Source organism: Corvus moneduloides, chromosome 18, assembly GCF_009650955.1.
Source record: "Corvus moneduloides isolate bCorMon1 chromosome 18, bCorMon1.pri, whole genome shotgun sequence".
NCBI classification, from domain to species: domain Eukaryota; kingdom Metazoa; phylum Chordata; class Aves; order Passeriformes; family Corvidae; genus Corvus; species Corvus moneduloides.
In genome coordinates, this window is record NC_045493.1 from 1,813,452 (window position 1) to 1,837,381 (window position 23,930).

Sequence of the window (23,930 nt, forward strand, 5' to 3'; positions counted from 1 at the left end):
GGGTGCTGGGGACAGGGGTCACTGCCGGCAGTGTCCCCGGGTGGGTGCGGGGTCCCTGAGGGGGTCACTGCCGGCAGTGTCCCCGGGTGGGTGCGGGGTCCCTGAGGCGGTCACTGCCGGCAGTGTCCCCGGGTGGGTGCGGGGTCCCTGAGGCGGTCACTGCCGGCAGTGTCCCCGGGTGGGTGCGGGGTCCCTGAGGGGGTCACTGCCGGCAGTGTCCCCGGGTGGGTGCGGGGTCCCTGAGGGTGTCACTGCCGGCAGTGTCCCCGGGTGGGTGCGGGGTCCCTGAGGGTGTCACTGCCGGCAGTGTCCCCGGGTGGGTGCGGGGTCCCTGAGGCGGTCACTGCCGGCAGTGTCCCCGGGTGGGTGCGGGGTCCCTGAGGGTGTCACTGCCGGCAGTGTCCCCGGGTGGGTGCGGGGTCCCTGAGGGTGTCACTGCCGGCAGTGTCCCCGGGTGGGTGCGGGGTCCCTGAGGCGGTCACTGCCGGCAGTGTCCCCGGGTGGGTGCGGGGTCCCTGAGGGTGTCACTGCCGGCAGTGTCCCCGTGTGGGTGCGGGGTCCCTGAGGGGGTCACTGCCGGCAGTGTCCCCGGGTGGGCGCGGGGTCCCTGAGGGTGTCACTGCAGGCAGTGTCCCCGTGTGGGTGCGGGGTCCCTGAGGCGGTCACTGCCGGCAGTGTCCCCGGGTGGGTGCGGGGTCCCTGAGGCGGTCACTGCCGGCAGTGTCCCCGGGTGGGTGCGGGGTCCCTGAGGCGGTCACTGCCGGCAGTGTCCCCGGGTGGGTGCGGGGTCCCTGAGGGTGTCACTGCCGGCAGTGTCCCCGTGTGGGTGCGGGGTCCCTGAGGCGGTCACTGCCGGCAGTGTCCCCGGGTGGGTGCGGGGTCCCTGAGGCGGTCACTGCCGGCAGTGTCCCCGGGTGGGTGCGGGGTCCCTGAGGCGGTCACTGCCGGCAGTGTCCCCGGGTGGGTGCGGGGTCCCTGAGGGGGTCACTGTCCCCGGGCCCGGCGGGCGGGGGGAGGCCCCGTTCCCGCCCTTTCTCCCTCAGGGAAGCTGTTCCCCGTCCCCCTCCCGCCCCATCCCGGCGCTTCCCCGGCGCTCCCCGGCGCTCCCCGGTCGCGGGGCGGTGCCGTTGGCGGCGGGGCCGGAGGAGGCGGCTCCGGGTCCCCTCCCCGCGCCGCCGCTTCCGCCGCCGCCGCCGCCGCCGCCGCCCTGGGCCGGGCGGGCCCGGCGGGGCCGAGCGGGCGGCGGGGCCGCCATGAAGCCGAGCGAAGGTGAGCGGGAGCCGGGCGGGGACACAGGGGGGGCTCGGCATATGAGGGGTGACGGGGGTTTTGGGGGCTCTGGGGGTAACGTGGCCGTCCCGCCGCAGAGGAGCCGGTGCTGCTGGCGGAGCTGAAGCCGGGCCGGCCCCAACGCTACGATTGGAAATCCAGCTGCGAGACCTGGAGCGTCGCCTTCTCCCCCGACGGGGCCTGGTTCGCCTGGTCCCAGGGACACTGCGTGGTCAAGCTGATTCCGTGGCCCCTGGGGGAGGCCGAACTGTGAGTGCGGAGTCATGGAATGGGTTGGGTTGAGAAGGGACCCTAAAGCTCAGCCAGTTCCACCCCCTGCCATCGGCAGGGACGCCTTCCACTATCCCAGGCTGCTCCAAGCCCCGTCCAACCTGGCCTTGGATACTTCCACGGGCAGCTTCTCTGGGCACCCTGTGCCAGGGCCTCCCCACCCTCCCAGGGAACAATTCCTTCCCAATCTCCCATCCAGCCCTGCCCTCTGGCACTGGGAAGCCATTCCCTGTGTCCTGTCCCTCCATGCCTTGTCCCCAGTCCCTCTCCAGCTCTCCTGGAGCCCCTGCCAGGGGCTCTGAGCTCTCCCTGGAGCCTTCTCCTCTCCAGGTGAGCACCCCCAGCTCTCCCAGGCTGGCTCCAGAGCAGAGGGGCTCCAGCCCTGGAGCATCTCCTCCTCTGGTCTCACTCCAGCAGCTCCAGGTCCTTCTGATGTTGGGGACCTCAGGGCTGGGGCAGCTCTGCAGGTGGGGTCTCACCTGAGTGGGGCAGAGGGGCAGAATTCCCCCTCCGCTGCTGCCCACACTGAAGGATCAGCCCAGGACATGGTGGTTTCAGGCATGGCCAGCCCTCACCAGCACCAAAGTCCTTTTCCCCAAGGCTGCTCTCCATCCATCCATTTCCCAGCCTGGACTGATCCTGGGGCTTGCTCAGTGTGGGGTGAAGATGGGTGCACAAAGCTGAGGCGGGGGATCCCGGCGTGAACGTTCCACCCATCCCTGCCTCCCTCCAGCAGCTGCAAAACCTCGGAGCGCAAGAGCCGGGGCGGCAAAGCGGAGACCAGGAGCCGTGGGGCAGCCAAGGAGAAGACTCTGGAGTGTGGGCAGATCGTGTGGGGCCTGGCCTTCAGCGCCTGGCCAGCAGCTGAGGATGGGGACACGGATCCTGCCTGCACTGTGGGGCTTCCCTGCCTGGTCCTGGCCACCGGGCTCAACGACGGGCAGATCAAGGTGTGGGAGGTGCAGACAGGTGAGCAGCCCTCGCTGTCCTGGCTTCAGGCTGGCTGTCCCTTGTTCCCCTGTGGAAGGAGATCCCATCTCCCTCCTTCCCCAATACCTGCCCTGTCCCAAGCAGGGCTGCATGAGGGGCACTGCCTCAATCCCAATGGAGGGATGGCACTGAGCATGGCTCCTCTCCTCAGGGCACCTCCTCTTCAGCCTCTTGGGACACCAGGATGTTGTCAGGGATCTGAGCTTTGCTCCCAATGGAAGCCCCATCCTCGTGTCGGCCTCGCGGGACAAGACTTTGCGTGTGTGGGACCTGAGCAGGGACGGTAGGAACGTGCAGGGATATCCCTGTGCTGGGTCAGGGAAGGAGGAGAAACCCACCTTGTTGGGAGAGGACCTTTGGGGACAGTATTTGAGGCAGAAGGGGCCAGCAGAGTGTAACCTGGGAGGTGCAGGAGGGCATTGCCTTGGGATTTACCCAGGGAATCCCCAGCACAGTGTGAATTCCCACTGGGGAAAGGGAGGGAAAGCAAAGCCAAGGAGTCCTGCTCCCCTCTGGTGACACATTTCTGCTGTCCCCAGGGCGGCAGGTCCAGGTGCTGTCAGGCCACGTGCAGTGGGTCTATTGCTGCTCCATCTCCCCAGACTGCAGCATGCTCTGCTCCGCCGCCGGCGAGAAATCGGTGAGTCCTGCAGGATGGGAGCCATCCCTGTGCCTGCCAAATCCAGCCCTCTGTGCCCCCAGAAACCCCCCTGGGAGAAGGGGCCAGGCCATCCTGCCCTGGCTCCTCAGGAGCTGGCAGCTGGGAGCAGGGCCCGTGTGGTTTAAACCTTGGGATGCTCCCAGCCTGATCCCATATCCTGCAGGCACTGCTGTGGAGCATGAGATCCTACACCCTCATCCGGAGGCTGGAGGGCCACCAGAGCAGTGTGGTGTCCTGTGACTTCTCCCCGGACTCTGCGCTCCTTGTCACCGCTTCCTACGACGCCTGCGTCATCATGTGGGACCCCTACACCGGCGAGCAGCTCAGGACGCTGCGGTACGGACCTGGGAGGGGACACAGCAATGCCACGGAGCCTTTTAGGGCTGGATGTGGCTTTCCCTTCTCGCTGGGCACAGCCACCACCTCTCCCCTGCTGCCAGGGGTGGCATGGGGGTCTGGCTTGCCAAGTCTGGCTGCTCTGCCAGCCCCGGCTGGGGAAGGGGCTGGTGGCAGCCCAGAGCTGACGCTGGGATGTTGTCCCCACCCACAGCCATGTCCCATTGCACGCCACGCTGGATTCCAGCAGTGAAATCCACACCAGCTCCCTGCGCTCCGTCTGCTTCTCCCCCGAGGGGCTCTACCTGGCCACGGTGGCAGACGACAGGTGAGTGAACTCCTGTGGGGACCCAGAGAGGGGCCCAGCAGGAGACCAAAATGAACCAGGAGCTCAGGAAGTGGGGAATAAATGCACCAGGTCCCCAGCAATTCCTGGAATAAGTGGAAAGGTCAGGCCCGCTGGGACACCATGGCTTGGCTGTGACAAGGGGTAGCAAGGTCAGGGCCCTGCCACCCTGAGCTGAGGTTCCTGTCCTCCTGGGTGCTGTGCCACCCTCAGCATGTCACTCTCTGCAGGGGACAGTCCTGCCTGGGACACTCCCATGGGAAGCAAATCCTTCCCCAGTTTGTGTGTCTTCAGGTGATCCCAGAGGCTTCATTTTGGCAGCAGGCACCGCATCGTGTCCTCTCCCTTTCTCCACAGGCTCCTGAGGATCTGGGCCTTGGAGCTTCGGTCTCCAGTGGCCTTTGCCCCCATGACCAACGGTCTGTGCTGCATGTACTTCCCACATGGAGGATTCATTGCCACAGGGTGAGTAAACAGCAGAAGAGGGCGGAGAAACACGGGGCTGCTCCCTCCTCCTGCAGCTCAGCAAATTCTGGGCTTCCCTGGGGGCACCTGATGGTTTTCCTGGGCTGCATGCTTGCAGCAAGCTTGGGAATATTTGGGGGGCAATTGGAACTCCTTGTGTCCTTCTGCCCTGTGCTCAGGGTTGTTTGGATCCCATTGCAGGACCAGGGACGGCCATGTCCAGTTCTGGACAGCGCCGAGGGTCCTCTCATCGCTCAAGCACTTGTGTCGCAAAGCCCTGCGCACCTTCCTCACGACCTACCAGGTGCTGGCGCTGCCCATTCCCAGGAAGCTGAAGGAATTCCTCACTTACCGGACTTTTTAAGGCAGCAGGGGGAGCAGAGGCATGGAGGTGAGCCCCAGGGCTCAGCCCGGGCTGCTGGTGCTGCAGAAACGTCGAGCCATGAGCAAGGAGTGCTGCTGCTCCCGTGGTTTTGGGGCTGTGGAGGGCTTTTTTTGGTGTCATGATACAAAAACCCAGCAAAATCCCACGCAGAGGGCGAGGGGCAGAGCTGCAGTGGCCCCGCAGGGGACACGGGTGGGACACAGGTCCCCCTGTCCCCTGCTGCCTGCTGGGGTTGGGTCAGGTGCTTCTGCTTCCGAGTGCAATGGTGTGGGATGACGGTGGGGCAGCTGCTGTGGGAGCAGAGCTGTTGTCACCTGCACAAATATGGGGCTAAACCCCCCTCAAAACACCCACCTGGGAATGCCCCTCCATCCCGGTGGAGCGCAGGCTCTGCTGCTCTCCTGGCGTGGGCAGGAGCGGGACAAGCCCGAGCGGGTGTCAATAAACAAAAATTGATTCCTCATGATTTCCCTCCCGGCTCGCTCAGGTGACCTGGGAGTGCCTGGCACTGCCCTGGCTGCCAGGGAGGGGTGGCAGAGGTGTCCATCTGTGCAAAAAGGTGGCTTCAGTCCACGCCCTGCTCCCATTCCTGTTGTTTTCTCTCCGTGCTGGAGCGTGGCACTCGATCAGCCCAATTCCCAGACATGCTGAGCATGCAGCAGTGTTTTGTTTGTCCCCTTTCTCCAGCTTAGCTGGTGGCTGGAGCAACAGCACATTCCTTGTGTGCTGGCAGGCTCTGTGGAGGGAATTCTCCTCCAAACATCCCCAGGATGTTGTTTTTCCCTTGGGAACGGCTGAACACAGAAAGCTGGTGCTTCCCTAACCCCCCACCTCCCTCCAGGAGGGAAAAGCAAAGACCAGTGTGACCTGCTGGGCTTTGGAGGCACCTGTATTTCCCCAAGGAGCTTGGGAATAACGTTACCCAACTCTTGTGCCCTGGCTGTGGGCTCAAGGCTTCCATAAAGGGACTGGGAGGCTGCAGGGAGCAGCTCCAGGCACGGGGCCGATGGTCCTTCCCAAATCCAGCAGCAGATCCACCTGGCAGGACTCAGGCTTCGGCCACCACCAGGTCCCTGGTGACCTGGAAGGCGGCGATGAGGGAGCTCAGCTGGATCTTCTCGCTGGTGCCAGCAGCCAAGCGGTACCTGGAGAGGGGGCCAAGGGAAGCTGTGGGCCTTTCCACCACTGTGGGTGCCCCCCAAAGCCGTGGGCTGTGTGCCAGCGGTGCCCAGCGGCCACCAGGAGCCACCCCAGTGTCGCCACTCTGGGGGAGCGTCACTTACTCGATGTCTGCCAGCTTGATCAGCAGCTGGATGCGGATGGAGGGTGGGAAGTCGACTGTGGAGAGAAGGAAACGCTCGGTGAGGGCCAGGGGGAAGTTTGGCCTCTCCAGGATCATCGGGAGCCGGACCCTGTGCCCACCTCTGTGCACGAAGAGATGGATCTCGGTGAGGATGTCCTGCAGGGCCAGGCCCTTCAGCGTCTTCAGCTCCATGATTTCTGGGATGAGAGCGAGTCAAGGCCTTGCTTCCAGGCTTTTCCCTGCCAGATCCCTGCTCCTCATCTCCGCGGGGCCTCCCCAGCGAGCAGCACCCGCCCCAGACAGATCACAGAGATCCCGGGGAAAGAGCAGGATTTATCCCAGCTGGGAATAACCCCCAGGGCAAAGGATACGGCGGTAGGCAGTGGAAAAATCCTGGTTCAGCATCCAGTCGAGGATGTTGGCGATGTCAGACTTGAGGGGATGCCCCGTGCAGGTGTAAACGTTCTCCTCTGTCACCTTCCCAAAGGCCATGGAGGTGCTCTGAGGAAGAGGAGGGAACAGGGAGGATGAAGAGGCCCCTCCAGCTCAGCTGGCCAGGGGCTGATGGCCACATTCCCACCTGCAAGATATTGAGGGCCCTGCGCATGTCCCCGCTCGAGAGGGTCACCAGAGCCTTCATCCCATCCTCGGTCACATCCACCCTGGAAAACAATGCCGAGGGAAGTGGAACCGTGGGAATCCAACCTGCTGCTCCTCCCGGGCAGGGAATGGGGACAGAGGGGTGTGCAGGGATCCCCCGCTCACCCCTCCTCCTGGATGACGTGCTGGAGCCGCGGCACCATCAGCTCCGGGGTCAGGGGGCCGAAGCGGAAGCGGGTGCAGCGGGATTGCAGGGCGGGAATGATCTTGGAGAGGTAGTTGCAGATGAGGCAAAACCGGGTGTTTTCTGTGAACTTCTCGATCACTGCAAAAAGGAGGGAGGGGAGGAGGATCCTTGGCTGCTGCCTCATCCTGATTCCCACCCTGTGCCGGGCTGGATGAGGCTGATGGCTGCCCACAGTGTGGGATTCCCGCGGTGTGGAATTCCCAGTGCCCCTCACCTCTCCTCAGGGCGTTCTGAGCATCCTGGGTCATGGCGTCGGCTTCATCCAGGATGACGAGCTTGAAGCCTTTCCTAGGAAAAAGGGTGGGTTTGATGCTGGAGAAAGGGGGAGCTGGGATGTTTGTTCCCAGCCTGACTCCTGGGAAGCCCTTCTTACATCCTCACCCTCCCTGCTTGCTGGGCACTTTCCCACCTGCTCCAGCACACTGCCCACCCCGGGACCTCCCAAATCCCCTTCCCAATCCAAGTGCCAGGGCAGGAGCGTGCCAAAGGGACGGGGAGCTTTGGGAAGCACAGCCCCACCACGTACTTAAAGATGGTCCTGGTGCTGGCGAAGCTCAGGATGGGCCCTCGGACGATGTCGATGCCACGGTCATCGGAGGCGTTGAGCTGGAAGGAGACAGTGTGGATCCGCATCCCTGCATCCCAATCCACCCCATCCCATCGCATCTTGTCCCATCCCACCCCATCTCTTCCCGCTCCATCCCATCCCCTCCCCGCTCACCTCCAGCACCATGGAGCCGAATTCCCGCTCCCGGTACAGCTGCCTGGCACAGGCCAGGATGGTGGATGTCTTCCCGGTGCCGGGCGGCCCATAGAGGAGCAAATGCGGGAGCCGATCCTCGCTGATGAAGCGCTGCACTGCGGGTTAACGGAATAACAGCGGGATAACAGCGGGATAACATCGGGATAACAACGGGATAACATCGGGATAACAACGGGATAACGGGGCCGGGGGACACTCGGGACCGGCGGGGGGAGTCACCGCGGGGGGCGAGGGGGATGTTAATTACCGGTGCTGAGGATGTCCCGGTGAGACACCAGCTCGGATAGCGCCTGCGGACGGTATTTCTCCACCCTGCACCGGGGAAGGAAAGGAGCGGAGGGTGAGCCCCGGGGCAGCTCCCGCCGCTTTATCTCGGTATCCCGGTATCCCCCCGCTCCCGGCCGTACCACGGCAGGTTCGCGCTGCCCGCCGGCGCCATGTTGGGAAGTCTCGCGAGAGCGCCGCGAAGCGCGCGAGAGCGCCGGGGCGGGGCGGGTCTGAGGGGTCCGGGCGGGTCCCGCTGGATCGGGAAAATCCCGGCCCCTTCCAACCCGGAATGGGGCAATTCCCGGGATGGGACAGCTACAGCTGCTCTGGGCACCCTGTGCCAGGGCCTGCCCACCCTCCCAGGGAACAATTCCTTCCCAAGATCCCATCCAGCCCTGCCCTCTGGCAGTGGGAAGCCATTCCCTGTGTCCTGTCCCTCCAGCCCTTGCCCCAGTCCCTCTCCAGCTCTGCTGGAGCCCCTTTAGGCCCTGCAAGGGGCTCTGAGCTCTCCCTGGAGCCTTCTCCTCTCCAGGTGAGCACCCCCAGCTCTCCCAGCCTGGCTCCAGAGCAGAGGGGCTCCAGCCCTTGGAGCTGCTCCGACGCCTCCTCTGGACTCCTCCAGCAGCTCCAGGTCCCTCCTGTGCTGGGACCCCAGAGCTGGACACAATATTCCCACTGGGATCCCACCTGAGTGGAGAGGGAGAAACCCGCCCCATCCTCCTGTCCCTGTGCGTGGCAGGGGGTGGAACGAGGTGACCTTTAAGGTCCCTTCCAACCCAACCCATTCCATGATTCTGTGACTGTGGGAAGAGCACGGTGCTGGTGTTCACCATGGTGCCTGTGATCCTGGGGAAATCAGGGCAGCAGGAATTGCTGGATCAAGGTTGTGAGCAATGTTTTGGGCAAGCACAGTGCCCCTGCCCTCGGAAAGCCTTGGGATGAGAGGGGCACCTTTGGGTGCAGGGACACTTGAGGAGAGGAGACCTGCTGGGATCCTCCCAGTGTGAGGGGAGCAGCAAACTCCGGAGGTGGCTGCGAGAACAGAACACCTTTATCCCTGTCCCTGCTGCTTCCCAGCACCTCTGGAAAACCCCCAGAGCCTCCTTTAGAGAAGGGGCTTAGAGAGGAGAATCAGCCCAGGCTGCTGGAGCGATGCTCCGGTGCTGCTCCGATCCCATGCCATGGATGGAGAACGGAAAGCAGGCGGGAGTGAGAGGTGCTGGCTTGGAAAATGCAGGTGGAGCGAGGATGGGAAGCCATCCATTGGGAAGTAGAGGTGCAGGGCAAGCAAAAAAATCCCTGCAAAAATCTCGTTGCTGCCAAGGGAAGTGAAAACATCAAGAGCTCCAGGCTGGGTCCTATGAAACCCCAAAAATCTCCTGGAGGGCAGCTGCTTTCCTGTTGGTTTTTTTTTCCCTTTTTTCCCCATTTTTTTTCCCCTGCAGCCCCATAAAGGAGAGCAGGAGCTGGAAGCTGAGGTCAGCAGCCCCAGCCGTCCCTCTGGGCGCGTGACAGCTGTGACAGATGGCCCTTCCCTTCGGAGCCTCCAGGTCCTTCCCAGGCACCTGGGAACAGCCGGGAGCTGGGATTTTCCTGTACGTCCTGGATCCAGAGCTGCTGCTCTCCCCCTGGATCTGCCTTCGCCTGGGGCAGGCTCTTGTCCTCCTAAATGGATTTTTCCAGGCATTTCCCCCATCATTAATAAATCCCGAGCTCCAGAGCAGGGAAAATCTTTGGGGGTGTTGTTTAATAGGGTTAAACTGATGAGAGCATCCCCCTGGGATGGCTCTGATTTCCTTCTTGGATGGAGATGGTGGGACAGGGATAATGGGGACAGAGGTGATGGTGACAGAGATGTGCTTCCAGAGAGGATGAAAACAGGTGTTCCTAAAGATCTGAAACCCAAGGGATCCTCCCACCCCATGTGGAGCTGAAGAAGTTCTTTGCCATATTAAAACCCAAGGAATCCCAGTGCTGATATCCAAAGGCTCCTGTGGAGCAGCTCACCCCGAGCTGGAGCAATGAACCCTCATGGGGTGGTTTTGGGGGGATTTGGTGGGAAACTCCTGCTGTGGTGCCGTGGTGTTGGTTTCCCAGGGTGGAGTGGCCATGCCAGGGGATTCTCTCTCCCTTCCTGGCAGGATGTTGTGCCTGGAAGAGCCCCTTTGGCACTGAGGGAACATCAACCCAGTTTAGAGACTCTGAGTAGCTCCAAACCCTTTTCTCATGGAGAAAACCAGCAGAAGTCAATTAAAACATTACCAGGTAATTTTATATGGACTCATTGTGCCATTCCCGCTGTCTGGAATGTTCATCCACCTCTCGGACCGTGGCCAGCTCCAAGCGTGGGAGCTGTCCCACAGGCTGCTGAAGGGTTTTTTGGGAAGCATGAGGTTTGGTGAGCACACAAAATCCCTGCAGCTCTGGTGCTTTTATCCCAGTGGGGTCTCCCTGCTTGCAATTTATTTTATATTTTCCTTTCCTTTCCTTTCCTTTCCTTTCCTTTCCTTTCCTTTCCTTTCCTTTCCTTTCCTTTCCTTTCCTTTCCTTTCCTTTCCTTTCCCTTTCCTTTCCCTTTCCTTTCCCTTTCCTTTCCCTTTCCTTTCCCTTTCCTTTCCCTTTCCTTTCCCTTTCCTTTCCCTTTCCTTTCCCTTTCCTTTCCCTTTCCTTTCCCTTTCCTTTCCCTTTCCTTTCCCTTTCCTTCCCTTTCCTTCCCTTTCCTCCCCTTCCCCTTCCCCTTCCCCTTCCCCTTCCCTCATTTCCCACCCCTCTGAGCCCCCCTCACAGCCAGCGTTGGGAACAAGGTGGAAAAGGGACATCCCAGCACGGGGATGAGCCTGGAAATTAAAAGTCCTGATTAATAAAAAAGGCAAAATTCAGCTTTTTTAGCCATATCCCCACTCGGGGGGAATCGACCACTGTGAGCACAGATAAAGCCATTGGGAGTTTGGTTTGTGCTCTCCCAGCACTGAGAGGGACTGGGATGGGGATTCCAGCTGGGAATAAAGTCACATATCCAGAGGCAGGGAGGTCACGGCTGTGCCTGGAGCAGGTGGAGGGTCTGGGAGCATCATCCTGGCTCCGTCTCTCCGGAATAATTCCTGAGTGTTGGCTGGGCTTGGCCCCCATTGCTCCAGACCAGGAATCCCCATTGCCCCAGATCCCCCCATTTCCAACCCCCCCATTGCCCCAGAACCCCCCTGCCCCCCCCATGCATCATCCCCCCCTTCACCTCTGGCTGCTCCCCCCATCCCATTCCCGGGAATCAGAGGGATTGGGATGATCGTGGGAAGGGCTGGGGGGATGGGGATGGGGGAGACGGGGATGGGGAGGTGTGGGGATGGAGACAGGGGTGGAGGTGATGAGGATAGAGAGGCATTGGGGTTTGGGGCATGGGGTGGATGGGGATAGGGATGGGGATAGGGATGGGGATAGGGATGGGAATGGGGGAGTGTTGATGAGAATGAGGTGTGGGGATGGGGGGTGGGTGGGGATAGCGGGAAGGAAAGTGCTGGGGCTGGGGGTGGTGGGGCTGGGGAGGGTTGATGGGGATGGGGGTGCTGGGGTTGGGGGTGTTGATAAGGTTGGGGGGATGTTGATGAGGATGGGGAGGTGTGTGGGGGATGGGGGTGATGGAGCTGGGGGTGATAAGGATGGGGGGATGTTGATAAGGTTGGGGGGTGATGATGAGGATGAGGGTGATGGGGCTGCGGGGATGATGATGTGGGGGTGATGATGAGGATAGGGGTGATGGAGCTGGGGGTGATAAGGTTTGGGGAGTTGTTGATAAGGTTGGGGGGTGTGTTGATGAGGATGTGGGGGTGATGATGAGGATGTGGGGGTGATGGAGCTGGGGGTGATAAGGATGGGGGATGTTGATAAGGTTGGGGGATGTTGATGAGGATGAAGGTGATGGGGTTGGGGGGGATGATGTGGGGGTGATGATGAGGATGGGGGTGATGGAGCTGGGGGTGATAAGGTTTGGGGAGTTGTTGATAAGGTTGGGGGGGTGTGTTGATGAGGATGTGGGGGTGATGATGAGGATGACGGTGATGGGGCTGGGGGTGATAAGGTTTGGGGAGTTGTTGATAAGGTTGAGGCGGTGTGTTGATGAGGATGGGGGGGTGATGATGTGGAGGTGTTGATGAGGATGGGGGTGTTGATAAGGTTGGGGGGTATGATGATGAGGATGTGGGGGTGATGATGAGGATGCTGCTGTGTGGGTGCGGGGGCGATGCGGATGCCGGGAAGCTGCCGGGGCCGGGGGTGCCGGGCCGGGGGTGTGCGGGGGTTCCCGCGCGGAGCGGCGCGCAGCGAGCGCGGCCCCGCGGAGCCGGAGCGCGCCGCCCCCGCCCCCGCCCCGCCGCGCCCGGGGGGGGGGTAGCGGCGGCGGCGCCGCGCTGACGGCTCGGTGGGCACCGCGATGCTGCGGGCCGCGGCCGAGCGGGGCTGAGCGGCGGCGGGGGCCGGCGAGCGGAGCCGAGGGAAGGGGGGGCCGCGGCGGCGGCGGGCGGAGGGGAGGGCGGGCGGGGGGGGGGGGGGGGGCGGCGAGCGATGGATGAGGACAACATGACGAGGAGCGAGGAGCAGGAGCTGAGTCTGCAGAAGGCGCTGCAGCAGTGCGAGCTGGTCCAGAACATGATCGACATCAGCATCTCCAACCTGGAGGGGCTCCGCACCAAGTGCGCCGCCTCCAACGACCTCACGCAGAAGGAGATCCGCACCCTGGAGGTACGGGCCCGCCGACCCCCCCCCAACATCAACACCCCCCCATCACTCTCCCCCCCACCCCCCCGGGCCGCGGCGGGTTCCCCCGCGGCGCTGCGGTGCGCCCGAGTGAGGCTGCGCGCTCTGCAGGTGGCCCCGAGGTGGGTCCGGGACCACCGAACGCTCCTGCCGGGACCCACGGGGGCGGCCCGGCCCAGGCCGCAGCCCCCCGGTATTCCCTCGGTATCCCCCCGGTATCCCCCGGCATCCCCCGGCCCGGCCGCGTCCCTCCCCCGGCTCTCACCGCCCCGGCAGGCGGCATCCCCCGGCCCACCTGCATCCCTTCCCCCTTCCTGCATCCCCCGGCCCGGCCGCATCCCTTCCTCCAGGCTCCTGCTCCAGCCGGGCTGCATCCCCTCGGCCCACCTGCATCCCTGCTGCCCGGCTCCATCCCCCCAGCCCGGCTGCATCCCTTTCCCTGGACTGCATCCCCTCGGCCCACCTGCATCCCTGCTGCCCGGCTCCATCCCCCCAGCCCGGCTGCATCCCTTTCCCTGGACTGCATCCCCTCGGCCCACCTGCGTTCCTGCTGCCAGGCTGCATCCCACGGGCCTGGCTGCATCCCTTCCACCAGGCAGCATCCCCTCGGCCCACCTGCATCCCTTCCACGGGGCTGCAGCCCCCGGGGCCTGGCTGAATCCCTTTCCCTGAGCTGCATCCTCCTGGCCCACCTGCATCCCTCCTCCCCACCTCATCCCCCTGGCCCACCTGCATCCCCTCCAATCCACCTGCATCCCTCCCACCGGGCGGCATCCCCCCGGCCCCACTCCTGCCTCCAAGGGGATGAGGCTCCCCTTGGAGCATGCAGAGCCCCAGCTGGGGTGAATCCACGGTTCAGTAGGAGGTCGGTGGGCTGGGGTGGGCAGGGAACGGCCAGGGATTCCCAGGGCTGAGCAGGATCCCTGCAGCTGGCGCAGAGCGGGGAGAAGCGAGGCCGTGACCCTGGGGAGACGCCGGCGGGGCCGTGCTGGTGCTGTGGGGGTGGCTGACGCGGAGCCGGGGCTGTGGGTGGGGGGATTTCGGAGCCTGATCCCACTCAGGCCTTTTGGCTGGTCCTGCAACTCCTCTGTGGGGCAGCTGTTGGCTCTGGACCGTGACTGGAACACCCTGTCCTGCTTCCAAAATTCCCGAGTGCTGTGGGAGCAAGGGGGACATCACCACGTCACTGCTGTGCCAGTCGTGGGGAGACCCCGGGTTTGGGGTGCAGCTCCCTGCTCTGCATCCCAACTTGTGCTCATTCCCGCTCCCACCCTGCTGTCATCTCCCCTTGATCCAAGCCCTGTCCCATCCCATCCCAGCTGTTGGTCCTGGAGCAACCTCGGGAGGGGGATAACAGTGCTTTTGGGGTGTGCCGGAGACTTTTTGGGATGCAGGCAGGCTCCAAATCCCCAGGAGAACCTGCCAGGAGGGGCAAGACTCCAGGAGCTCATCCCACACGGATTGATGGCCTTGTTGAGGATTCCCTGTCTCTGTCCCACGGACACGGAGGGGAGCATGGTGGAGCCATCCTGGTGGGATGCTCCTTCCCGGCATCCCAGTGTCACTGGGGCAGCCCAAAGGGGCTGGATGAAGGGTTTGGGGGGTTTTTGGGGGGATGCCATCCGAGTGGGATGCTCCTTCCCAGCATCCCGGTGTCACTGGGGCAGCCCAAAGGGGCTGGATGAAGAGTTTGGGGGTAATCAGAGGGATGTTATCCTACAAATGCTCACAGGGAAGCACCTCTCCAGCCCCTATGGATCACTCAGTGCCAGCCACAGGGAGCCCTGGCATTGCCATCCCTAAAACACCCCCAAACCGGGAGTTTGGGATGTGCCAGCCAAGGACAGCCCTGCTGACACTCTCCTGTTGTTTTTCACTTCTAAACCAGAGTGATTCCCATGAGGGGAGTGAATCCAGGGCCAGATTCACGATGCCAGCCCTGGACTGGCTCCTGGTGTTGTCCTGGGTTGCCACCAGCGTCAGCAGGAGCGGAGCTTGGCCCTGAGTCCCCGAGTCCCCGAGTCTCTGTGTCCCTGAGGCCCTGCTGCCACCACCACGTCCCAAGGACGTGACACAGACTCCGAGGCCACGCTCGGTGCCTCTTCCCTTCCCCTGGGCACTGTTCCCGGCCCGGGCACTGCCATGGCAAAGGGAGCGGTGAGCTGGGATGTGGCACTGGGAGGGCACTGGGAGGGCACTGGGGACAGTGCCCAGCCCTTGTGTCAGCACGAGGCTGGAATAGAACGGGTGAATCCATGGTTTTTTTTGGTTAATCTTCATAGGCTGAACCCTGGTTTTGCTGGATTAATAGAAGTTTTTCCTTTCTTTTTTCGGTTTTAAGCCACTTTAGGGTAGATGTGAGCTCCCATCCTCCTGCGTCCCGCCGTGCAGTGTTTTTTGGGACGGGTGCCACAGCTGCAACCTGGTTCCAGTGGCAATCCTTGGGGCTGGGAGGTGTCTTGGGTCTTGCTTGTGCCTTGGGACAGGCTCCAGCAGGAGCCAAGGCAGCGGCTGGGATCAAACAGTGGGAATCGGGGCTGGTTTGCTTCCTGTGGGGTGGCATCCAGAGGGATCTGGGTGTTCATCCCTCAGCCCTGCCCAGGCTGTGGGGTTTTGTCCTTGTCTGAGTGTGGCAGTTGGGCTTTATGGGTCTAAATTTGGGGGTTGGGGTGTGACTATGGACGGGAGGTGCTGCATTCGGTGGAGTTTGGGAACAGCAGAAGGAAAACTTGCTCAGAGCTGGGCGATATTCCCGGCTGTCCCACGGCACCGTTCTGTCTGGGAGGTTAAACCCCATTCCAATGTCAAAATGTGGGGCAGGGCTCCCAGAACCTGGTGGATGGCTCCAAGGATAACCCCGGGATCAACAATCCCCTGTCCCTGGGCTGCCGTGCTCCTGCCGAGAACGGGGAACCCGCCCAGGACGTTGTGTGAACACGTGGGTGAGGATGGGAAGCGGCTCCGAGGAAAGAGCTGTGGCCATTCCCAAAGCTCCACGGGCTGTGGAGATGCTGTCCCAGCACTGGGATTTGTCCAGAGAAGCTGTGGCTGCCCCTGGATCCCTGGAAGTGCCCAAGGCCAGGCTGGACATTGGGGCTTGGAGCAGCCTGGGACAGTGGGAGGTGTCCCTGCCCAGGGGGTGGAACTGGATGAGTTTTAAGGTCCTTCCAATTCCATGATTTTATGATTCTCACTGCCCGAATGTGTGGATTCTCTGGTGTCTCACACCACGGGTGAGCACAGCACACTTCTCCCACAGCTGGATCCTCCCAGGATGCTGGATGGAGACATTTCGGCTCCTGTATTCCCGACAAAATCCCCAGGGACCATTTAGCATCTCCCGAAATAAAGGGTGCGCAGAGCCAGAGACATCCCACGAGCCCAGCAGGGTCTTGGGAGAGCCCTGAGAGGGAAAACAGAACCGTGGCAAGGAATTCCCCAGCCCCAGGCTGCTCCAGGTGCCTCTGGAATAACGAGCCCCTCGGTGGGCGCCGGGGAAGAGTCGCTCCGGGCGCATCTCTGCTTCGTGGAGAAGGAAATTTAGGGCTCCAGAGGAACCCCTCACTCCATGGCATGTGCTGGGATCCTGCTGAGATGGGATGGGATGGGATGGGATGGGATGGGATGGGCATTCCCGGCGGCTCACTGGCTGCCAGGTGAATGAACTTGCCCCTCCTGGATTTTCCACCGCCTGTCCCGGTCTCCAGGCAGGGCCGGTGCTGTCGCCAGCCCGGCTGACGTCAGGGATCCCATTCCAGGGGGGAACAGCCGCCCTCCCGCTCCTTGGAGACCGGCTCGGAGTGGGGGTGGGGTGGGGGGGGGGAGCAGCCACTCGCGGCCGTGCTGGGTTTGGGATGACCCGAGGGAAAATTCCTGCTCGGGGTGATGGGAAGGGTTGGGATGGGAAATCCAGCTCCAGCCCTGGGTGATCCCGGCCCCTCGCCTTGCTGGGGTCACCCAAGGTGCCGTGGAGTGGGGACATCGCTCCCGTCCCAGCACCCACCCCCGGGGCAGCAGGGACGTTGTTTTCCGAGGAGCTGGGGGGGGGGGGGGGGGGGGGGGGGTGTGTTCCAGGAGCTGCTGGAGCCTCCAAAGGGAAGGGAATCCTGGCGGTTTCACTTCTTTGTATCAGAGCATCGCTCCTGCTGTTCCCCCGGGCAGTGCTGGAGCAGGGAGAGGCGCTGGAAAGGTTTGGGAAACAACCCCCAGCTCCACAGGAAAAGGGTTTTGGATCATCCCCGGCAGCATCCCCAGCTGGACCAGCAGCAAATTCCAGCAGCGGGAAGGGGGAGATCCGCGGGATTCCCACCCCTCTCCTTGCGCCCCCTGCCCTCTTCCAGGTGGGGAAACTGAGGCACGGAGGAGAAGGGGGAGGCTGCGCCACAGCAGGAACACGGCATTTCCCACCTCTGCTCCATCCCGGGATGAGCAGGAGCCAGAGCAGCTCCTCCGGATGGGATTTTCCCTGCGGGATGGGGATTTTTCCCTGCGGGATGGGGCCGTCTCCGTCCCTCCCCATTCCAGCCCCAGCAAAACACCGAGGGCTTTGGGATTTTCCAGAAGGGTTTTTGGGCTTTTTTTTTTTCCCCTGGCTGGAGCAAACCCATGGACTGGAGCATCTGGGGGTCCCAGCGGGGTCCTATTTTGGGGTAAAAATGACCCCTCCTGTCACTCAAGGGCTCTGTGGGTGTGAATTTCCTCCACCTGGAAATTAAAATTCCTTCCTTTTCCCCATTCCCAGCTCACCTCTGCACGGCGGTGGCGGGGGCTGCCCTGTCCCCAGCTCCCTGATTTTGGCACTGGTGACGCCGTGGTGCCTCAGGCATCACCTTTATTCCCTCTGGGATCCCACCTGGAGCGGCGGAATGGAGGACAGGACGCGGGATTTTTTGGAATTTCTTTTCTCGGTGTTTTGCTGCAGCTGTGTCCGTGCAAGGGCATTTTTTGGGAGGCAGGAGCTGCCTCTGGGCACGTTCGAGGTGCCCGGGGCTGCTTCAGCTCCAAGAGCCTGGAGCGTGTTCGGGATGCGAGATCCAGGCTGATCCTTAAACCTTTGATTGTCCGTTTTGGGAGTGTTTTCCCTTAAAAATCAGCCCTGGGAGCGAGGCAGGGCTCTGCAGAGCTGAGGGCTCCCTGCAGCCCCCCCTGGTCAGGCTCTCTGCTGTTCCTGCCTCGCTTTTGGGGGTTAATTTTCGGGAATTCATCTCTGGCAGCCAGGCTGGGGCTCGGGAGAAGCTGCCGGGGGGGAGTGACACCCCTGTCCCCAGCTCCTGGCACGGCCGTCACCCCCCTGGAGGGGGCGATTTGGGGGTGATGTCAACCCCTGTGGGCATCACCAGTGGGTCACCACGGGGGAAAGGACCGGGAGAGATGGGAAAGCTTCCAAATCCCACAGTTCTTGGTTCTCCCCTCGTCTCTCCATCCCAAACTCCATCCCGAATTTTATGCGTCTGTTTTTGGGGTGTGCGGGAGCAGGGGCACAGCTCCATCCCGTGCTGCCGGCGCCGGGGAATCACCCAGCTGCAAAACCGGGAGCAGGAAATCCCAGCAGCTTCCCAGCCCTGCTCTACATTCCCGGGAAAGGAGGGCAGGCGCTCAGCAGCTTTATTTTGGGAGCTGCCGGGCTGCGGCTGGGAACGGCTTCGGCCTCGGGGTGCGAGGATTTGAGGGGGTTTTGGGGATGATCAGAGCAGGGATGGGGGTACAGAGGAGCAGAGAGAGGGGGGATGGATCTGGTGAGGGAGATTTGGGGTGGTGAGGGGGGAATGAGGAGAAAACGCCGCGTTGCAGCCTTGGGATGGGATGCCGTGGCTGGTCCCCTTGTAGGGTTTTTGTGGGGGTGTAAGAGGGGGGAGCGTGGCCTTTGGGGGGTTTTTGGGGGGTCCTTGGCACTAAACTCCGGTGTAAGAGGGGGAACTGTGTCCTTTGGGGGTCCCTTGGCCCTGAGGCTGGGAATAAAAGCGGGAAAAGCTTCCTGGGGGTGGCTGGACAGCACTGGGACGGGGCAGCGTTTGTGGCAACAGTGGTGCTCGTCCCTCCCGTCCCCCTCACATCCCACTTGGGGGGGGGTGCCGAGGGCTGCCCACCCCCTGAACGAGACCCCAGCGCCGAGTTTGGGGATGAAGGAGCCAAGAAAAGGCTTTTTTTGGGGAGGGAAGTTCCCTCCTGGCCACCAAACCTCGATGCTCTGGGCTGCAGGAGCTCGGCAGGGCTGTGTTTTGGGGCAGATTTGGGAACCTTGGGATGGGGCAGGGCGAGAGCTGACCCCCAGCTGCCCGTGGGGGATCCCAGGAGGGTTTTCCCTTCTTTTCCAGAGCAAACTGGTGAAGTATTTCAGCCGGCAGCTGTCCTGCAAGAGGAAGGTGGCCCTGCAGGAGCGCAACGCCAAACTGGAGGGCTTCCCCCAGCTCCTGCACTGGTTCCGCATCGTCGACATCCGCAAGGAGGTGATGGAGGTACGGGCTGGGCATTCCCACCCGGAAAAGGAAGGGTTTTTCCCAGGATTTTGTGGATTCTCCACCCCGCCCACCGGCGAGGACACCCCACTGCTGCTCCCAGTGGGTGCCACGCGGACCCCGCTGCAGTGGGGACGTCCCCCATGTCCCCATCAGTGTCCTGCTGCCGCGCCCCGGGCTCCTGCAGGTGGGTGGGTGGCACCCAAAGGCGATCCCGCCTCCAGGGAAAAGGGAATTCCGGAACGGAGGTCACAGTCCTGCACGTTCCCAATCAGGGATGGGTTTTCCTGGTGCTCCCAGATGTTCAGCTGGGTCCGGATATCCCTAAAAGCGTGGGAAAACTGGAGGTAAAGCGTGTTTCTCCAGGTTTTTCTTGGAGATTCAGGTGGAAAATGGATGGGTTTGGGGCCGTGACCTGAGGAAAAGGGATTCTCACTGGTGTTCCCCGAGGTTTAGAGGATGCTCCAGGATAGTTCGTTCTTCCTTCCTCATTCCTGACCCATTCCTGGCCCATTCCTCCCTCAGGAAATCGCCCCCGGGCAGCTGAGCCTGGAGGATCTGCTGGACATGACCGATGACCAGGTCTGTGCCACCGTGGAGAAGTTTGGGGCCAACAGCGAGGAGTGTGCGCGGCTGAACGCCTCCCTGTCCTGCCTCCGCAGCGTCCACAAGTCCGGTGAGTGCCCTCTGTGCCCTGGGGCTGCCCGGGCTGGGTGGCACCGTCCCGTTGTGGTGGCACCGGCAGTGTGGCTTTGATGCGGACATTGGCAGAGCTCCTGCATCGCCGGGGCTGGCTGGGAACGCGTTTCCCGCAGGGAACATCTTGGAGCTGCACGGGGAGCAGCCCTGGGAGAAGGATTTGGGGGTGCTGGTGGGTGAGAGCTGGGACCCCAAAGCGCCCTGCCCTGGGGTGAGCTCCCCAGTGTGGGCAGCAAGGACAGCAAGGGGGATTCTGCCCCTCTGCCCTGCCCAGGTGAGACCCCACCTGCAGAGCTGCCCAAGCCCTGGGGTCCCCAACACGAGAAGGACCTGGAGCTGCTGGAGGAGTCCAGAGGAGGCCACGGAGCTGCTCCCAGGGCTGGAGCCCCTCTGCTCTGGAGCCAGGCTGGGAGAGCTGGGGGTGCTCACCTGGAGAGGAGAAGGCTCCAGGGAGAGCTCAGAGCCCCTTCCAGGGCCTAAAGGGGCTCCAGGAGAGCTGGAGAGGGACTGGGGACAAGGCATGGAGGGACAGGACACAGGGAATGGCTTCCCAGTGCCAGAGGGCAGGGCTGGATGGGATATTGGGAAGGAATTGTTCCCTGGGAGGGTGGGCAGGCCCTGGCACAGGGTGCCCAGAGCAGCTGTGGCTGCCCCTGGATCCCTGGCAGTGTCCAGGGCCAGGCTGGACATTGGGGCTTGGAGCAGCCTGGGACAGTGGGAGGTGTCCCTGCCCATGGCAGGGGGTGGGATGGGATGAAGGCTCCTCCAAATCCAACCCATTCCATGACTTTTACAGGATCCCCCTGAGCCCCCGTGCCTGCAGGAGCTCAGCCAGGAGGCTCAGGGGGAAATCCTGACCCCTGGCAGCTCCAGCAGCACTTCCCGGCTGGCTCAGAGCGGAGCCTCCTCATTCCCAGAGCCCTTCCCAGGGAATGCCCCAGCCCTGCTGCCCTTCCCGGCCTGGCTGCGCGGCTCCCCGGGCGGTGGCAGCAGAGCTCCGCTGTTCAATCGCGCACGGAGCTGCTCCGGCTGCCGCGGCGCCGGCAGCGGGGGATGAGCGGGACCGGGGCCGCCTCTGCCCGGGGAGGGCCCGGGGGATGCGGCGGGGGCTGGGCAGGGCCAACCGAGCCTTCACGAGTCACAGCAGAGTCGGTTGGCTGGGAAAAGATCCTTTAAGAGCGAGTCCAGCCATTCCCCAGCACTGCCAGGGCCACTGCTGACCCTGTCCCCCAGTGCCACATCCATGTGGCTGTTAAATCCCTCTGGGGATGGGGACTGCAGCACTGCCCTGGGCAGCTGTGCCAGGGCTGGACAGCCCTGCCCATGAAGAAATGTTCCCAACATCCGACCTGCCCCTCCCCAGCCCAGCCTGAGGCCGTTCCCTCTCCTCCTGTCCCTGTTCCCTGCGAGCAGAGCCCGACCCCCCCGGCTGCCCCCTCCTGTCAGGGACTTGTGCAGAGCCACAAGGTCCCCCCTGAGCCTCCTTTGCTCCAGGCTGAGCCCCTTTCCCGGCTCCCTCAGCCACTCCTGGGGCTCCAGCCCCTTCCCAGCTCCGTTCCCTTCCCTGGACACGCTCCAGCCCCTCTGGCACATGGATGGCACCACAGAACTGGGGCTGTGGTGCCAGCTCGGGGGACTCTGGGGCAGCTGCAAACCTCCATGATTTGGGGACCCCAGACCCATCTGCCCGGCTCCTGTCCCCTCTGGAGGGGCTCCTCCAACACAGCTGCATCCCAGCGGTTGGGAGGCTGGGAATGAGCCCTGCTGGGTTTCCATCTGGGCTTTGCAGGGGTGGAGCAGCCCCTGGGGACAGCAGGGGACAGAGCTGGTGGTGGGACATGGTCTCAGTGAGGGGCAGCTTGGTGGGACCAGCACGGAATGTCCCAGAGAGGGATCCCAGCTCCTCCCTGGAGAGATCTTGGCCACATCCGCCCGTTCTGGTTATTGGATCCTCTCCGGGATTCCCGCCTGGCGCAGAGTGGCAGTGCCACCCCCCCGTGCTGGGGACAGTGGCAGTGGGACCCCAGTGCTGATCTCAGCCTGCCGTTCCCTAGGGAGCATTCCCTAACTCCCCAAATCTGGCTCCTGCCCTCCTTCCCTTTGGCATTTCCATGAGTTTTCGCGGCTGTTTGAGGAAGGGCGGCGGCTCCCCGGGAGCCCGGGGAGGGCTCTCACCGCTCTTTGTTCAAACACCTCTGACTTTTAAAGGTTGCTCCAAACAAATCCCGCTCCCTCCCTCTGCCCGCTCGGCCCAGGGAATTCCCTGCTTTGGAAAATCTGCCTCGGCCTTTGGCTCGGCAGCCGCGGCAAAGTTCCTCCAGTTCCTCCGGAGTTTTCCAGCTGGTGGAGTTGGAAGTACAGGAGGTCTGTGGGATGCTGCTGCTCCACTTGCTCCCTAATGGGGCGGCTGATGGGGCTGCCAGCATTCCCGGTGATCCTTCGGATCCCGGCGGGAGAGAGCCTCCCGCTAGCCAGGCGTGGAGCGTTTGCCTTTCCCGGTGCTCAACTCCATCCATCATCCCGCTGCTCCCGGCGGGAGCTGCTGCTCTGTCCCTCCGGCACTGCCGAGATGCAGCCGTGGCCATTCCTGACGATCGGGATCCTTGGAATTGCCAGCTGCTGTGGGTCTGTGCTGTGCTGGACATGCCTCGTCCCACGGATGAGGGGACAGGGAGGTGACAGGCGGAGCCCTGAGGGATGTAGGAGCTCCCAGGCAGTGGAGAAACCCAAATCTCCTGGGATTTCTCGAGGATTTGGGTGCGGGAAGCTCCACCTGGGATGGGCTCCCTGTTCCCTGCCTCTGCCGAGTCAAACGGCTCCATCCCAGGAATTCCCCCTCTTTTTGTTCCCTGGGAGAGTGGGAGCAGAGTCCCTGTCCCTCTCCTGCCGGAGGGAGCTGGGAACAGGCTGGGAACAGTGGGATTTCTGGCCAGGGCAGGGCAGGATGCTCCCTGGATGCCTTGGGCTGAGCGTGGCTGCTGGGAGCAGATTATCCCAGATTTCCTATGGTCCAGGCAGCGTGTTTTGGTGGGATGTGGGACTGGGATGGGCAGAGCAGCGCTGCTGGGACCTTGGGAATGTCCCCCTGGGCTGTTGGGGACTGAGCAGCAGTGGGGTGGTGGCTTTGGGGTGCGCTGAGGGGATGCTGTGCTACTTTCATCCATCCACCCATCCATCCATCCATCCATCCATCATCCATCCATCCATCATCCACCCGTCCCTCCATCCATCCATCCGTCCATCCACCCATCCATCCATCCATCCATCATCCACCCATCCCTCCATCCATCCATCTGTCCATCATCCATCCATCATCCATCCATCCATCCATCATCCATCCATCCATCATCCAACCATCATCCATCCATCATCCATCCCTCCATCCATCCATCATCCATCCATCCATCATCCATCCATCCATCCATCCATCCCTCCATCCATCCATCATCCATCCATCCATCCATCCATCCATCATCCATCCATCATCCATCCATCCATCCATCATCCATCCATCATCCATCCATCCATCATCCATCCATCCAACCATCCAGCCATCCATCCATCCATCATCCATCCATCCATCATCCATCCATCATCCATCCATCATCCATCCCTCCATCCATCCATCATCCATCCATCCATCCCTCCATCCATCCATCATCCATCCATCCATCCATCCATCATCCATCCATCCATCATCCATCCATCCATCCATCCATCCATCATCCATCCATCCATCATCCATCCATCCATCATCCATCCATCCATCCATCCATCCCTCCGCTGGATTCCAGGGATTCTGAGCTGCTGGACAGCTCCGTGGCTCCCTGACAGCGAGGTTGGCCCAGCCCTGAGGAGCTGTCTGGGAGTTTCTAGGATGGGGATAGAAAAGCCATCCCGGGATGGCAGCGATGCTCTCTTGGGATGCAGTGCTGGGATTTTAGATCCGCTGGGATTTTAGATCCATTGGGATTTTAGATCCATTGGGATACCACAGCTCCCCCCCCCCAAGGAGCCCCAGATGCACCAGCTGCCTCAGAAATGCCTTTTAATCTGCGTTTATCTGCATTTTATCTCCTCGTAGAGCAGGAGATTCATCCCAAAAAT

At 62.3% G+C, this 23,930-nt stretch overlaps 3 protein-coding genes across 8 annotated transcripts in view; 2 read left to right on the forward strand and 1 right to left on the reverse strand.

Annotated features, from left to right (window-relative positions):
* The first annotated feature begins 1,208 nt into the window (after nt 1–1,208).
* WSB2 (WD repeat and SOCS box containing 2) lies at nt 1,209–5,209 on the forward strand. Of its 2 annotated transcripts, none has more exons than XM_032128106.1 (9): nt 1,209–1,269; nt 1,368–1,539; nt 2,294–2,529; nt 2,702–2,833; nt 3,090–3,190; nt 3,375–3,547; nt 3,762–3,875; nt 4,251–4,358; nt 4,560–5,209. In XM_032128106.1, exons 1-9 carry the CDS (start codon nt 1,254–1,256, stop codon nt 4,720–4,722), a joined length of 1,215 nt encoding a protein of 404 aa, XP_031983997.1. In that variant the 5' UTR covers nt 1,209–1,253; the 3' UTR covers nt 4,723–5,209. The 2 variants fall into 2 exon arrangements, with proteins under 2 accessions (XP_031983997.1, XP_031983998.1); XM_032128107.1 differs by having other exon boundaries at nt 2,297–2,529.
* A 405-nt stretch (nt 5,210–5,614) lies between these two features.
* Nucleotides 5,615–8,136, reverse strand: RFC5 (replication factor C subunit 5). 2 transcript variants are annotated; one of them, XM_032128109.1, is made up of 11 exons: nt 8,064–8,136; nt 7,904–7,968; nt 7,615–7,751; nt 7,420–7,499; nt 7,108–7,181; nt 6,812–6,971; nt 6,627–6,708; nt 6,418–6,547; nt 6,166–6,243; nt 6,027–6,081; nt 5,615–5,888 (listed from the first exon to the last, which is right to left on the reverse strand). In XM_032128109.1, exons 1-11 carry the CDS (start codon nt 8,093–8,095, stop codon nt 5,792–5,794), a joined length of 990 nt encoding a protein of 329 aa, XP_031984000.1. In that variant the 5' UTR covers nt 8,096–8,136; the 3' UTR covers nt 5,615–5,791. The 2 variants fall into 2 exon arrangements, with proteins under 2 accessions (XP_031984000.1, XP_031983999.1); XM_032128108.1 differs by having other exon boundaries at nt 6,027–6,243.
* A 4,331-nt stretch (nt 8,137–12,467) lies between these two features.
* KSR2 (kinase suppressor of ras 2) overlaps nt 12,468–23,930 on the forward strand; it is a 76,824-nt gene continuing 65,361 nt past the window's right edge. For all 4 annotated transcript variants that reach the window (XM_032128237.1, XM_032128239.1, XM_032128238.1 and 1 more), the window contains exons 1-3: nt 12,468–12,654; nt 18,984–19,124; nt 19,650–19,800. In XM_032128237.1, coding sequence (XP_031984128.1) covers nt 12,478–12,654; nt 18,984–19,124; nt 19,650–19,800 — 469 coding nt within the window. In that variant the 5' untranslated portion in view covers nt 12,468–12,477. The remainder of the gene's footprint in view (nt 12,655–18,983; nt 19,125–19,649; nt 19,801–23,930) is intronic.

Excerpts from the sequence above, each read along its gene's own strand:
- WSB2 (XM_032128106.1), top strand. Across the intron at positions 3,191-3,374 it reads CCGCCGCCGGCGAGAAATCG|GCACTGCTGTGGAGCATGAG; the intron begins GTGAGTCCTGCA and ends CATATCCTGCAG. Across the intron at positions 4,359-4,559 it reads GGAGGATTCATTGCCACAGG|GACCAGGGACGGCCATGTCC; the intron begins GTGAGTAAACAG and ends ATCCCATTGCAG.
- RFC5 (XM_032128108.1), bottom strand. The coding sequence starts at position 8,095 with ATGGCGCCGGCGGGCAGCGCGAACCTGCCGTG. Across the intron at positions 7,182-7,419 it reads AGCACCAGGACCATCTTTAA|GAAAGGCTTCAAGCTCGTCA; the intron begins GTACGTGGTGGG and ends CCTTTTTCCTAG. Across the intron at positions 6,972-7,107 it reads TCAGAACGCCCTGAGGAGAG|TGATCGAGAAGTTCACAGAA; the intron begins GTGAGGGGCACT and ends TCCTTTTTGCAG.